The sequence below is a fragment of the Pristiophorus japonicus genome, chromosome 12, assembly GCF_044704955.1.
Source record: "Pristiophorus japonicus isolate sPriJap1 chromosome 12, sPriJap1.hap1, whole genome shotgun sequence".
Lineage (NCBI taxonomy): Eukaryota > Metazoa > Chordata > Chondrichthyes > Pristiophoridae > Pristiophorus > Pristiophorus japonicus.
The window spans coordinates 51199866-51213185 of record NC_091988.1 but is presented as its reverse complement, the minus strand read 5'-3'; the positions used below and the strand labels follow the sequence as shown (position 1 = coordinate 51213185).

The 13320-nt window shown below is 44.8% G+C and overlaps 1 protein-coding gene across 1 annotated transcript in view; it reads left to right on the top strand.

The window, feature by feature from the left end:
* LOC139276762 (inter-alpha-trypsin inhibitor heavy chain H3-like) overlaps positions 1 to 13320 on the top strand; it is a 202633-nt gene that overhangs the window by 37465 nt on the left and 151848 nt on the right. Inside the window, exon 12 of the mRNA XM_070894771.1 lies at positions 12788 to 12969. Coding sequence (XP_070750872.1) covers positions 12788 to 12969 — 182 coding nt within the window. The remainder of the gene's footprint in view (positions 1 to 12787; positions 12970 to 13320) is intronic.

The window sequence follows — 13320 nt, the reverse complement described above, 5'->3', positions numbered from 1 at the left end:
CATGAATAAAGATGAACTAGGTTTGCACCTGAGTGAGTTTACAGTAACAAATCTTTCAAGTCATTATATGCATTACATGTGGCGATGAGGTAACTTAAGAACCTTCGCATGCACAATTCTGGAGAGATTCATGGATGGTGAGGATTGGGCAGATTTTATCGACCGCTTGGATCAATATTTTGTGGCCAACAAAATGGAGGAAGCTGGTGACGCAGTTAGGCGCAGGGCGGTTCTCCTCACCGTTTGTGGTCCGAAAATTTATGGCCTCACTAAAGAATCTTCTCTCGCCTGCACGTCCAATGGACAAAGAGTATGGGGATTTGTGCGCTCTGGTACGTGAATATCTCAAGCCAAAAGAGTGGATCGTCATTTCACGCTATCGCTTCTACACACATGTTCGTGCTGAGGGCCAGGATGTGTTGGGATTCGTTGCTGACCTAAGACGTCTGGCTGAGCCGTGTAAGTTCAGAAACGCAGTGGAAGACATGCTGCGAGATTTCTTTGTGATAGGCATTAACCTTCGGAAATTATTGGCTACAGAAACGCTGGATTTGAGCAAGACCATCGCGACTGCCCAGGCATGCATGGCGACTGATGATAATTTAAGGCAGATATCATCGAAGAGTCGGAGTACTGTAAACAAGATTGTATCGTCATCTGGCAGAGCTGCTTATGGCAGGGCCAACTCAACTACTTATGTGAAACCTTAGCTGCTCAAAGTCCACCAACTGGTACAAATCCAATTTCATCCTGTTGGCGTTGTGGGGACTATCATCGGTCTCATTAGTGTCAGTTTAAACAGTACATCGGTAAAGACTGTTCGGAAGTGGGGCATCTTTAGCGAATGTGCCCACAACTGAGCAAGCATTCTGCTGCTCATCACATTGATGATGATGACCAGTCCAACGCTGGCCCGCTTATGCAACCCAAGATACCCAAGGAGGCAGTGTACGGTCTGCACCTGGGCAGGACCAGAACCAATGTCCGAGGGGGAGTGTTTGCTAGTGCTATTGGGGAAGAGTTAAACTAATATGGCAGGGGGATGGGAACCAATGCAGGGAGACAGAGGGAAACAAAATGGAGACAGAAGCAAAAGACAGAAAGGAGATGAGTAAAAGTGGAAGGCAGAGAAACCCAAGGCAAAAAACAAAAAGGGCCACTGTACAGCAAAATTCTAAAGGGTCAAAGTGTAATAAAAAGGCAAGCATGAAAGCTCGGTGCTTCAATGCAAGGAGTATTCAGAACCCAGGAGAGGGCTCTGAGCTAGTTAGATTGGTTGAGAGCTCAGATGAACAGGACCCCAAAAAAGAATGCAAAAGGCAGGAGGCAACAGAGCAGAGTAGTACTGGGGTAAGTGTAAACCACAAGGTGATAGGAAGGGACAATATGTATGAATATAAAGGGGCTGCAGGAGGGGTCAAAACTAAAAATCATGGTTTAAAAACTAGTATTAAAACACTCTACCTAAAGGCACACAGCATTTGAAATAAAGTAAATGAGCTCACGGCACAAATCATTACAAATGGGTATGATTTGGTGGCCATTACAGAAACGTGGTTGCAAGTTGGCCAAGACAGGGAATTAAACAAACAGGGGTATCTGACAATTCGGAAAGATAGACAAGAAGGGAAAGGAGGTGGGGTAGCTCTGTTAATAAAGGATGATATCAGGGCAGTTGTGAGAGATGATATTGGCTCTAATGAACAAAATGTTGAATCATTGTGGGTGGAGATTAGAGATAGTAAGGGGAAAAAGTCACTGGTGGGCGTAGTTTATAGGCCCCCAAATAATAACTTCACGGTGGGGTGGGCAACAATCAAGGGAATAATGGAGGCATGTGAAAAAGGAACGGCAGTAATCATGGGGGATTTTAATCTACATATCGATTGGTCAAATCAAATCGCATGGGGTAGCCTTGAGAAGGAATTCATAGAATGCATACGGGATTGTTTCTTAGAACAGTATATTACAGAACCTACAAGGGAGCAAGCCATCTTAGATCTGGTCCTGTGTAATGTGACAGGAATAATAAACGATCTCCTAATAAAAGATCCTCTCGGAATGAGTGATCACAGTATGGTTGAATTTGTAATACAGATTGAGGGTGAGGAAGTAGTGTCTCAAATGAGCGTACTATGCTTAAACAAAGGGGACTACAGTGGGATGAGGGCAGAGTTGGCTAAAGTAGACTGGAAACACAGACTAAACGGTGGCACAATTGAGGAACAGTGGAGGACTTTTAAGGAGCTCTTTCATAGTGCTCAACAAAAATATATTCCAGTGAAAAAGAAGGGCGGTAAGAGAAGGGATAACCAGCCGTGGATAACCAAGGAAATAAAGGAGAGTATCAAATTAAAAACCAATGTGTATAAGGTGGCCAAGGTTAGTGGAAAAATAGAAGAATGGGAAAATTTTAAACGACAGCAAAGAATGACTAAGAAAGCAATAAAGAAAGGAAAGATAGATTACGAAAGTAAACTTGCGCAAAACATAAAAACAGATAGTAAAAGCTTTTACCAATATATAAAACGGAAAAGAGTGACTAAAGTAAATGTTGGTCCCTTAGAAGATGAGCAGGGGGATTTAATAATGGGAAATGTGGAAATGGCTGAGACCTTAAACAATTATTTTGCTTCGGTCTTCACAGTGGAAGAAACAGAAACCATGCCAGAAATTGCTGGTCACAGGAGTGTGGGAAGGGAGGAACTTGAGATAATCACTATCACTAGGGGGGTAGTGCTGGACAGGCTAATGGGACTCAAGGTAAACAAGTCCCCTGGTCCTGATGAAATGCATCCCAGGTTATTAAAAGAGATGGCGGAAGTTATAGCAGATGCATTCGTTATAATCTACCAAAATTCTCTGGCCTCTGGGGAGGTACCAGCGGATTGGAAAGCAGCTAATGTAATGCCTCTGTTTAACAAAGGGGACAGACAAAAGGCTGGTTAGTTTAACATCTGCAGTGGGGAAAATGCTTGAAGCTATCGTTAAGGAAGAAATAGCGGGACACCTAGATAGGAATAGTGCAATCAAGCAGACGCAACATGGATTCATGAAGGGGAAATCATGTTTAACTAATTTACTGGAATTCTTTGAGGATATAACGAGCATGGTGGATAGAGGTGTACCAATGGATGTGGTGTATTTAGATTTCCAAAAGGCATTCAATAAGGTGCCACACAAAAGGTTACTGCAGAAGATAAAGGTCCGTGGAGTCAGAGGAAATGTATTAGCATGGATAGAGAATTGGCTGGCTAACAGAAAGCAGAGAGTCGGGATAAATGGGTCCTTTTTGGGTTGGAAATCAGTGGTTAGTGATGTGCCACAGGGATCGGTGCTGGGACCACAACTGTTTACAATATACATAGATGAACTGGAAGAGGGGACAGAGTGTAGTGTAACAAAATTTGCAGATGACACAAAGATTAGTGGGAAAGCGGTTTGTGTAGAGGACAGAGAGAGGCTGCAAAGAGATTTAGATAGGTTAAACGAATGGGCTAAGGTTTGGCAGACGGAATACGATGTCGGAAAATGTGAGGTCATCCACCTTGGAAAAAAGAACAGTAAAAGGGAATATTATTTGAATGGGGAGAAATTACAACATGCTGCGGTGCAGAGGGACCTGGGGTCCTTGTGCATGAATCCCAAAAAATTAGTTTGCAGGTGCAGCAGGTAATCAGGAAGGCAAATGGAATGTTGGCCTTCATTGTGAGAGGGATGGAGTACAAAAATAGGGAGGTCCTGCTGCAACTGTACAGGGTATTGGTGAGGCCGCACGTGGAGTACTGTGTGCAGTTTTGGTCACCTTACTTAAGGAAGGATATACTAGCTTTGGAGGGGGTACAGAGACGATTCACTAGGCTGATTCCGGAGATGAGGGGGTTACCTTATGATGATAGATTGAGTAGACTGGGTCTTTACTCGTTGGAGTTCAGAAGGATGAGGGGTGATCTTGTAGAAACATTTAAAATAATGAAAGGGATAGACAAGATAGAGGCAGAGAGGTTGTTTCCACTGGTCGGGGAGACTAGAACTAGGGGGCACAGCCTCAAAATACAGGGGAGCCAATTTAAAACCGAGTTGAGAAGGAATTTCTTCTCCCAGAGGGTTGTGAATCTGTGGAATTCTCTGCCCAAGGAAGCAGTTGAGGCTAGCTCATTGAATGTATTCAAATCACAGATAGATAGATTTTTAACCAATAAGGGAAATAAGGGTTACGGGGAGCGGGCGGGTAAGTGGAACTGAGTCCACGGCCAGATCATCCATGATCTTGTTGAATGGCGGAGCAGGCTCGAGGGGCTAGATGGCCTACTCCTGTTCCTAATTCTTATGTTCTAATGTTCTTATGTATTCTTTCCTGACAAAGAGCCAACCAATAATCGTTAATGTGAAGCTGAATGCTGTGCCTGTATCAATGGAGCTGGACACAGGTGCGAGTCAGTCAATAATGAGCCAAAGGACATTCGACAAGCTGTGGGACACTGAGGCTGTGAAGCCTAAGCTGAGTCCAGTCAATGCCAAGTTGCGTAATTATACTAAGGAACTCAGACCGGTGATTGTCACTGCAGTAGTCAAGATGTCATATGATGGTGTGGTTCCTGAGTTACCATTATGGATCGTCCCAGGAACTGGTCCAATGCTGTTTGGCAGGAATTGGCTCAAGAAGATCAAGTGGAACTGGAATGATATCAAAGCGTTGTCCTCGATGGATGACATTTCATGTGCTCAAGTGCTATAGACGTTTCCTTCTTTGTTTGAATCGGGCATTGGCAATTTTACTGGAGCCAAGGTGCAGATTCACCTGGATTCTGATGCAAGACCTGTCTATCATAAAGCTCGGTCTGTTCCGTACATGATGAGGGAGAAGGTTGAAATTGAGCTTGACAGATTCCAATGTGAAGGGGTCATATCACTAGTCGACTTTAACAAATGGGCCAGTCCTATCATTCCTGTGTTAAAGAGTGATGGCACTGTCAGGATCTGTGGAGACTACAAGGTTACGATTAACCAATTTTCGAAACAGGATCAGTATCCGCTACCGAAGGCTGATGACCTGTTTGCCATGCTAGCTAGTGGAAAATCGTTCACTAAACTGGATCTGACATTGGCCAATATGACACAGGAGCTTATCGACACGTCGAAGAAACTCACCTGCATCAACACCCATAAAGGACTGTTCGTCTACAACAGGTGTCTTTTTGGAATTCGTTCGGTTGCAACCATATTTCAGAGGAACATCGAGAGTCTACTGAAGTTCGTTCCTATAACCATCGTGTTTAAAGATGGCATTGTGGTCACAGGTCGCGACACTGCTGAAAATCTGAACAATCTTGAAGAAGTCCTACATCGTCTGGACAAAGTGGGACTCAGGCTGAAACGTTCGAAGTGTGTCTTCATGGCACCTGAAGTTGAATTCCTGGGGAGGAAGATTGCTGCTGATGGCATCAGGCCTACTGATTTGAAAACCAAGGCCATCAGAAATGCACCCAGACCTCAGAATGGGACGGAGCTGCGTTCATTCCTTGGGCTACTCAACTACTTTGGTAATTTTTTACCCAGATTAAGCACTTTATTAGCGCCACTGCACATGCTGCTCAGCAAAGGCGACAACTGGGTCTGGGGTGTATCTCAAGATAGAGCTTTTGAGAAGGCCAAGAATCTGTTCTGTTTGAACAAGCTGCTTGTTCACTATGATCCGTGTATGTGTCTTGTATTGGCTTGTGATGCTTCATCATATGGAGTTGGCTGTGTGCTCCAACAACAAATGAGTCGGGTAAGCTACAACCTGTTGCGTATGCTTCGAAAAGTTTGTCAAAGGCTGAAAGAGCTTACAGCATGGTTGAAAAAGAAGCTTTGGCCTGTATGTATGGGGTCAAAAAGATGCATCAGTACCTGTTTGGTCTTCATTTTGAACTCGAAACGGATCACAAGCCACTCATTTCATTGTTCTCGGAAAACAAAGGTATTAATACCAATGCATCATTCCATATCCAGAGGTGGCCGTTGACATTGTCTGCCTATGATTGTGTTGTTCGTCATAGACCTGGCACTGAGAATTGTGCCGCTGCACTGAGTCATCTGCCATTGCCCACACCTGAAGTGGAGACGACTCAACCTGCAGATCTACTGTTAGTAATGGATGCTTTTGAGAGTGAAGGAACTCCTGTCACTTCTCAACAAGTGAGGATCTGGACCAACCATGATCCTATTTTATCGGTTGTGAAACGTTGTGTTCTCAGTGGTAATTGGTCTGCAATACCTATGGAAATGTGTGATGAGACTAAACCTTACAACCGTTGCAAAGATGAACTATCCATTCAGTCAGATTGTCTACTGTGGGGCAATCATGTTGTTATGCCTAAGAAATGCAGAGAAAAATTTGTACATGAACTACATAGCACTTATCCTGGTATTGTCATGATGAAAGCCATTGCCAGGGCTCATGTTTGGTGGCCTGGAATTGACTTTGATCTGGAATCATGTGTGCATCAGTGCAATAATTGCATGCAGCTAAGTAAAGCACCAGCGGAATCTCCGCTGAGTCTTTGGTCATAGCCATCTAAACCATAGTCGAGGATACACATCGATTTTGCAGGCCCTTTCCTGGGAAAGATGTTTTTTGTTGTGGTGGATGCATATTCAAAGTGGATAGAGTGTATTATTATGTCATCAGTGCGTCCACAGATAGTATTTAGAGCCTTCATGTCATGTTTGCTACTCCTGACATCGTTGTGAGTGATAATGGATCTTACTTCACATGTCTTGAGTTTCAGGAGTTCATGAAACTCAATGGTATCAGACATGTAAGGTCTGCTCCATTCAAACCTGCGTCTAATGGTCAAACAGAGCATGCAGTTCAAACAATCAAGCAAAGCATGAAACGTGTGACTCAGGGTTCACTGAAGACTCGTTTGTCATGTCCTGTAACTAAGCAATATACAAGACCTCACACGCTTATCGGGATTTCCCCTGCTGAACTACTGATGGAGAACTCTCAAGACCAAGCTCTCTCTTGTCCATCCTTATTTGAATGATCATGTTGAAAACAGACGTCAAAATCAGCAATGGTATCATAATCGTGCTGCTGTGTCACGTGACATCTCTGTCAATGATTCAGTTTATGTGCTGAATTATGGTCAAGGTCCAAAGTGGATCGTCAGTACTGTTACAGCCATGGAGGGTAACAGAGTGTTTATTGTCATGCTCAAGAATGGGCAAACATGCAGGAAACATGTTGATCAGATAAAACTGCGGCACATGAATGAACCAGAACCGGTTGAGGAAGATGCAGTCAGTGACCAACCAACCAATGTTCATTCATCAGAAGACTCTGCTGTCATTACTGAATCTGGACTTTCAGTCTCTGATAAGAGTCATTCCCACTCCCATCAGATCGGTTACTCAGCCTCCAGTCATAGCTGACTCAGAACGCTCGCCCAGAACTGGAGTTGAACTGAGACGATCAACTCATGAGCGAAAAGCCCCAGCCCGTCTTAATTTGTAGAGAGACTGATACTAAGATCTTGAAGAGGGATGTTGTTATGTATTGATGCTTAGGGTCACTAGACATCAGGGGGCGCCACTGTCGGAGATCATCGGGCTGTACGCACGTGTGCATGGGCCCTGCTATATAAGAGCGAGTACCATGTCATGTGGGCACTTTGGGCGCGAGTAAAGTTGAACGAGGTTTGCACCTGAGTGAGTTTACAGTAACAAGTCATTCGAGTCATTATATACATTAGTTACATATAAATCTATGAACAATAGCAGAAAGGAAAAGAGCATCCAGCACAACCAGTCTGCCCCACACAACTGCGATACACCATACATTGCAACATTTTACATTCCACCCCAACCGGAGACATGCGATCTCCTGGAAGAGGAAAAAAAAAGTTAAAACCCCAGGCCAATTGGGGAAAAGAAATCTGGGAAAATTCCTCTCCGACCAATCCAGGCAATCAAAACTAGTCCAGGAGATCACACTGGCCATATTCGATTCTCTGAAGTACTTATCATCGTATCTGCACCAGCCAACAAGAGGTTATCCAGTCTAATCCCACTTACCAGCTCTAGGTCCGTAACTCTGCAGGTTACGGCATTTCAAATGCCCATCCAAGCATGTTTTAAATGTGATGAGGGTTTCTGCCTCTACCACCCTTCCAGGCAGTGAGTTCCAGACCCCCACAACCCTCTGCGTGAAGAAACTTCCCCTCAAATCCCCTCTAAATCTTTCACCAACCATCTTAAAACTATGCCCCTTCGTAATTGACCCCTCCACCAAGGGAACTAGGCCCTTGCTAGCCACAATATCCAGGCCTCTCAAAATTTTATACACCTCAATGAGGTCTCCTCTCAGCCTCCTCTGTCCCAAGGAGAACAAACCCAGCCCATCCAATCTGTCCTCATAGCTAAGATTCTCCATTCCAGGCAGCTTCCTCGTAAATCTCCTCTGCACCCTCTCCAGTGCAATCATGTCCTTCCTATAATACGGCAATCAGAACTGCACGCAGTATTCCAGCTTTGGTCTAACCAGAGCATTATACAATTTAAGCATAACCTCCCTGCTCTTGTATTCTATGCCTCAGCCAATAAAGGCAAGTATTCCATTGGCCTTCTTAACCAACTTATCCACCTGGCCTGCTATTTTCAGGGATCAGTGGACAAGCACTCCAAGGTCCCTTTGTTCATCTACACTTCTAAGTGGCCTACTGCTTAATGTGTATACCCTTTCCTTATCAGCCCTCCCCAAGTGCATTACCTCACACATCTCCGAATTAAATTCCATTTGCCACTGTTCTGCCCACCTGACAAGTAGATTGATATCTTCCTGCAGTCCATGGGCTAGAACCTCCACTTTTTTTGCATACTTAACGCCCACTTAACATCCATTTTACCACTGAAATGACGTATAACACCCATATATCGCCCATTTTGGCACAAAATGGAAACTGACAGGCTTTTTTAGGAGACTTATCGCCAAGCGTTATTTTCCCAATGTGCTTAAAGCCGGGCAAAAATATTACCGCCTTCCCACTTTTTTTGGGCGGTATCAGCAGAATGGGCGAAATCAACGCCCATAATATCGGCAAGCGTTACTTTCCGCACGGAATTAACGCCGAGATTCAATATGAACGCCCGCCCACTGTTTTTTGTTGTAAAGAGCAATTTTACCCAAACTAGCGGCCATGGAGATCGGCCATCATCAATTTCACCACCTCGCGCACATATTGTCAACAATATCGCTTGCTCAAAAAAACGCCCGAAAAAAGTGGAACAAACTGGAACGAACGCCAGCGGTGTGGCTGGTATTTGTTAAATCCCACTCTTACGTGAGGAGCTGATATCTGAAAGATTTGCCTGAAAGGGCGCTGATGTGAGTGACAATGCTGACACAGTGCTGTGTGTGTGCAGCTCAGACATCAATGGTGCCCATCAACTTGGTGCCAGTTAAAGTTTACGTTGATTGATAAGTTTTATTTAACCCTTTCAGTGTGTAACGTTCCAGCTATCTGAGACAATGCGCAATAAGGTTATGTTCAATAACAAAAGTTTAATACCAACATTGGTCTGAAATCATAAGTATCACAGCCAATAACACCCAAACCCTGCCCCCACCCCACTTTTTCCACCAATGACATCAATCACATGTTCAACATGTCCACCAACACAGAATACAAAGGCAAAGCAGGAGCGTGGTCCCCAGCCCCCATACATTGCAACAAATTGCATACACCCAGATGGAGATATAACACAGCCATCACCTGCGCACATGTACCTCACTTTCCTTCCCCCTCTCCTTCTCCCCACCTCTACCCCTACTCCTCCTCGCTCCATGGCACCTGCCGGGGAGCTCCTCAGGCGGTGCCTCATTGGGGAGGATGAAGTAGATGCGGTGGTTGCACGGGTACGGGAGCGGGGGGGGGGGGGAGGTGCCAAGGGGGGAACATGCTCTGATCCAGAAGCAGGATCTTGGTCCTGCCTCGCATCTGTCGTTCGCAGCGGTGGTGCAGAACTTAGGGTGAAGTGCCGCACTCGAGCATGTGGCAGCAGTGTTCCTGGCTATCGCATCCAGGGACTCCGCCATGCGTGGAATGTACTCGGTCATGATGGCCAGCTGTCGGGATATAACCCCCAATGCTTCGATGAGCTGGTCAGCAATGGCTACAGTCCTCCTGGACAAATGTACCATCTCTCCGCTGTCATGTCGCGCTCGTGGAACAGACCTGCCGCGTCCATGAGGCCTGCGTGGGGTCGGCACCATCCTGGGGACAAATGGGATGCCCTGTGGAGAGGTGCTCGGGGCCGGTACCTCCAGAGTGGAGGCGGGTTGACCGGAGGACGACTAGATCTCCTTGGGGTGGAATGGCTTCTGGAGCATGGTGATGCAGGTTCTTCGAAGTCTGCACTCTCATCCATCGAGAACAGACCCAGCGGATTGACGGGTGACAATCGGAGCTCCTCAGCACCAGATGTAGTAGGATCGTCTGCCGGCTTCTGCCCCGTGCCCCCACCTTCTGGCCTCTGTGGCATTGCCTGGGGCTGCACCGCTGGCTGAGCTGCAAAACACAAATGAGGTTATTAGAGGAGAAGGGGGTGCTAGGATGACAAGGTGAGTCCAGCGCTACACACAGCATATGCACGACAAAAGCACCACCGCTATCAATCTCATCACAGACATCACATTTCATGACCCACGTTACGGTAGAGGATACTAACAATATTCCGACAATGGATAGTCTAGGGGCTATGGGGGAGATTAACTTAACACAATCACAATCACTAAGCATGTCCTTGTCAAGCTCCCTCATAACCTTATATGTAAGATAATGGGACTAAAGCCAGATAAATCCCCTGGACCTGATGGCTTGCATCCTTGGCTCTTAAGAGAAGTAGCGGCAGGGATTGTGGATGCATTGGTTGTAATTTACCAAAATTCCCTGGATTCTGGGGAGGTACCAGCATATTGGAAAACTGCAAATGAAATGCCCCTATTTAAAAAAAGGGGGCACACAAAAAGAAGGAAACTATAGACCAGCTAGCCTAACATCTCTGGTTGGGAAAATGTTGGAGTCCATTATTAAAGAAGTAGTAGCAGGACATTTGGAAAAGCAAAATTCGGTCAGGCAGAGTCAGCATGGATTTATGAAGGGGAAGTCATGTTTGACAAATTTGCTGGATTCTTTGAGGATGGTAATAAATAGGGTGGATAAAGGGGAACCAGTGGATGCGGTGTATTTGGATTTCCAGAAGGCATTTGACAAGGTGCCACATAAAAGGTTACTGCACAAGATAAATGTTCACAGGGTTGGGGGTAATATATTAGCAAGGATAGAAGATTGGCTAATGAACAGAGAACAGAGAGTTGGGATAAATGGTTCATTCTCTGGTTGGCAACCAGTAACTAGTGGGATGCCGCAGGGATCAGTGCTGGGACCCCAACTATTTACAATCTATATTAACGACTTGGAAGAAGGGATTGAGTGTAATGTCACCAAGTTTGCTGATGATACAAAGATGGGAGGTAATGCAATGTGTGAGGAGGACACAAAAAATCTGCAAAAGGACATAGACAGGCTAAGTAAGTGGGTAAAAATTTGGCAGATGGAGTATAATGTTGGAAAGTGTGAGGCCATGCATTTCGGCAGAAAAAAAATCACAAAGCAAGTTATTATTTAAAAGAAAAAGATTGTAAAGTACAGCGGGACCTGGGGGTACTTCTGCATGAAGCACAAAAGGATAGTATGCAGGTACAGCAAGTAATCAGGAAAGCCAATGATATCTTGGCCTTTATTGCAAAGGGGATGGGGTGTAAAAGCAGGGAAGTCTTGCTACAGCTATATAAGGTATTGGTGAGGCCACACCTGGAATAGTGCAGTTTTGGTTTCCATATTTACGAAAGGATATATTTGCTTTGGAGGCAGTTCAGAGAAGGTTCACTAGGTTGATTCCGGGGATGAGTGGGTTGACTTATGAGGAAAGGTTGAGTAGGTTGGGCCTCTACTCATTGGAATTCAGAAGAATGAGAGGTGATCTTATCAAAATGTATAAGATTATGAGAGTGCTTGACAAGGTGGATGCAGAGAAGATATTTCCACTGATGGGGAGACTAGAACTAGAGGGCATGATCTTAGAATAAGGGGCCGCCCATTTAAAACAGAGATAAGGAGGAATTTCTTCTCTCAGAGGGTTGTAAATCTGTGGAATTTGCTGCCTCAGAGAGTTGTGGAAGCTGGGACATTGAATAAATTTAAGACAGAAGTAAACAGTTTCTTAAACAATAAGGGGATAAGGGGTTATGGGGAGTGGGCAGGGAAGTGGAGCTGATCAGATCAGCCATGATCTTATTGAATGACAGAGCAGGCTTGAGGGGCCGTATGGCCTTCTCCTGTTCCTATTTCTTATGTTTATGTTAGGAGTCCTCCAGTCCTCTGGCACCATGCCTAAATCCAAAGTGGATTGTAAGCTGTCTTGAATCATAGGCTGCCTTATACCATGGTAGGTAAAGCATACAGAATAATAAGATTGATGAGTATTCGTCGCATGCAATACCTGTATCAGTGATCAAAGTACAGTAATAAAATACTTTGTCCTTCTATAAAAAGGACCTAACCACTGCTAATGTAGCGTCATGTCAAACCTTCAACCCTTCCTGATAGAACCCCTTACCAAGTCTGTGAAAAAAGGCTGAATAGTTATTTATTTTGTCCTCAGCTTGTAGCATGTTCCATCTAAGAACTGTTCATTAAATGAATAATTGCAAAATAAATTATGTTTATTTTTATTACAGGGGAATCAGACCCAACTGCCATCCAGAATAATGTTAAAAAAGCCGTAAAAGACAGGTACAACGTGTACTGCCTTGGGTTTGGTTATGATGTTAAGTTCAGTTTTCTGGAGAAAATGGCACTGGATAATAACGGTGTAGCGCGGCGAATCTACGAGGATTCAGACGCTCCCTTACAGCTCCAGGTAAAATGGTTATTAGATGTTTACAGATATTAGCTCTCTTATTATGGTACAGAATTTCCTCAGAGCAGCTCCCACTGCTGCTGTAACTTCACTGAGCCCTGTTGGCGCTTGAGAACTGGATTTCCACCGCACTTCTGTCAAAGTTACAATGGTGGAGCGGGAGCATCTGAGGAAATTCCCAGCATTTCACTCACCTCTGCCGTGAGTCATTTTATGTACTGGGTGGTATTAAATGGTATAATAGTTGGTAACTCGTGTCTTGAAAGTCTGCTGCTGACTTGCAGTAAAAACAGTCAGAAACACTACACCTCTTCAATCCAATCTTAACTCCACCTGCAGTGTTGGATAGAA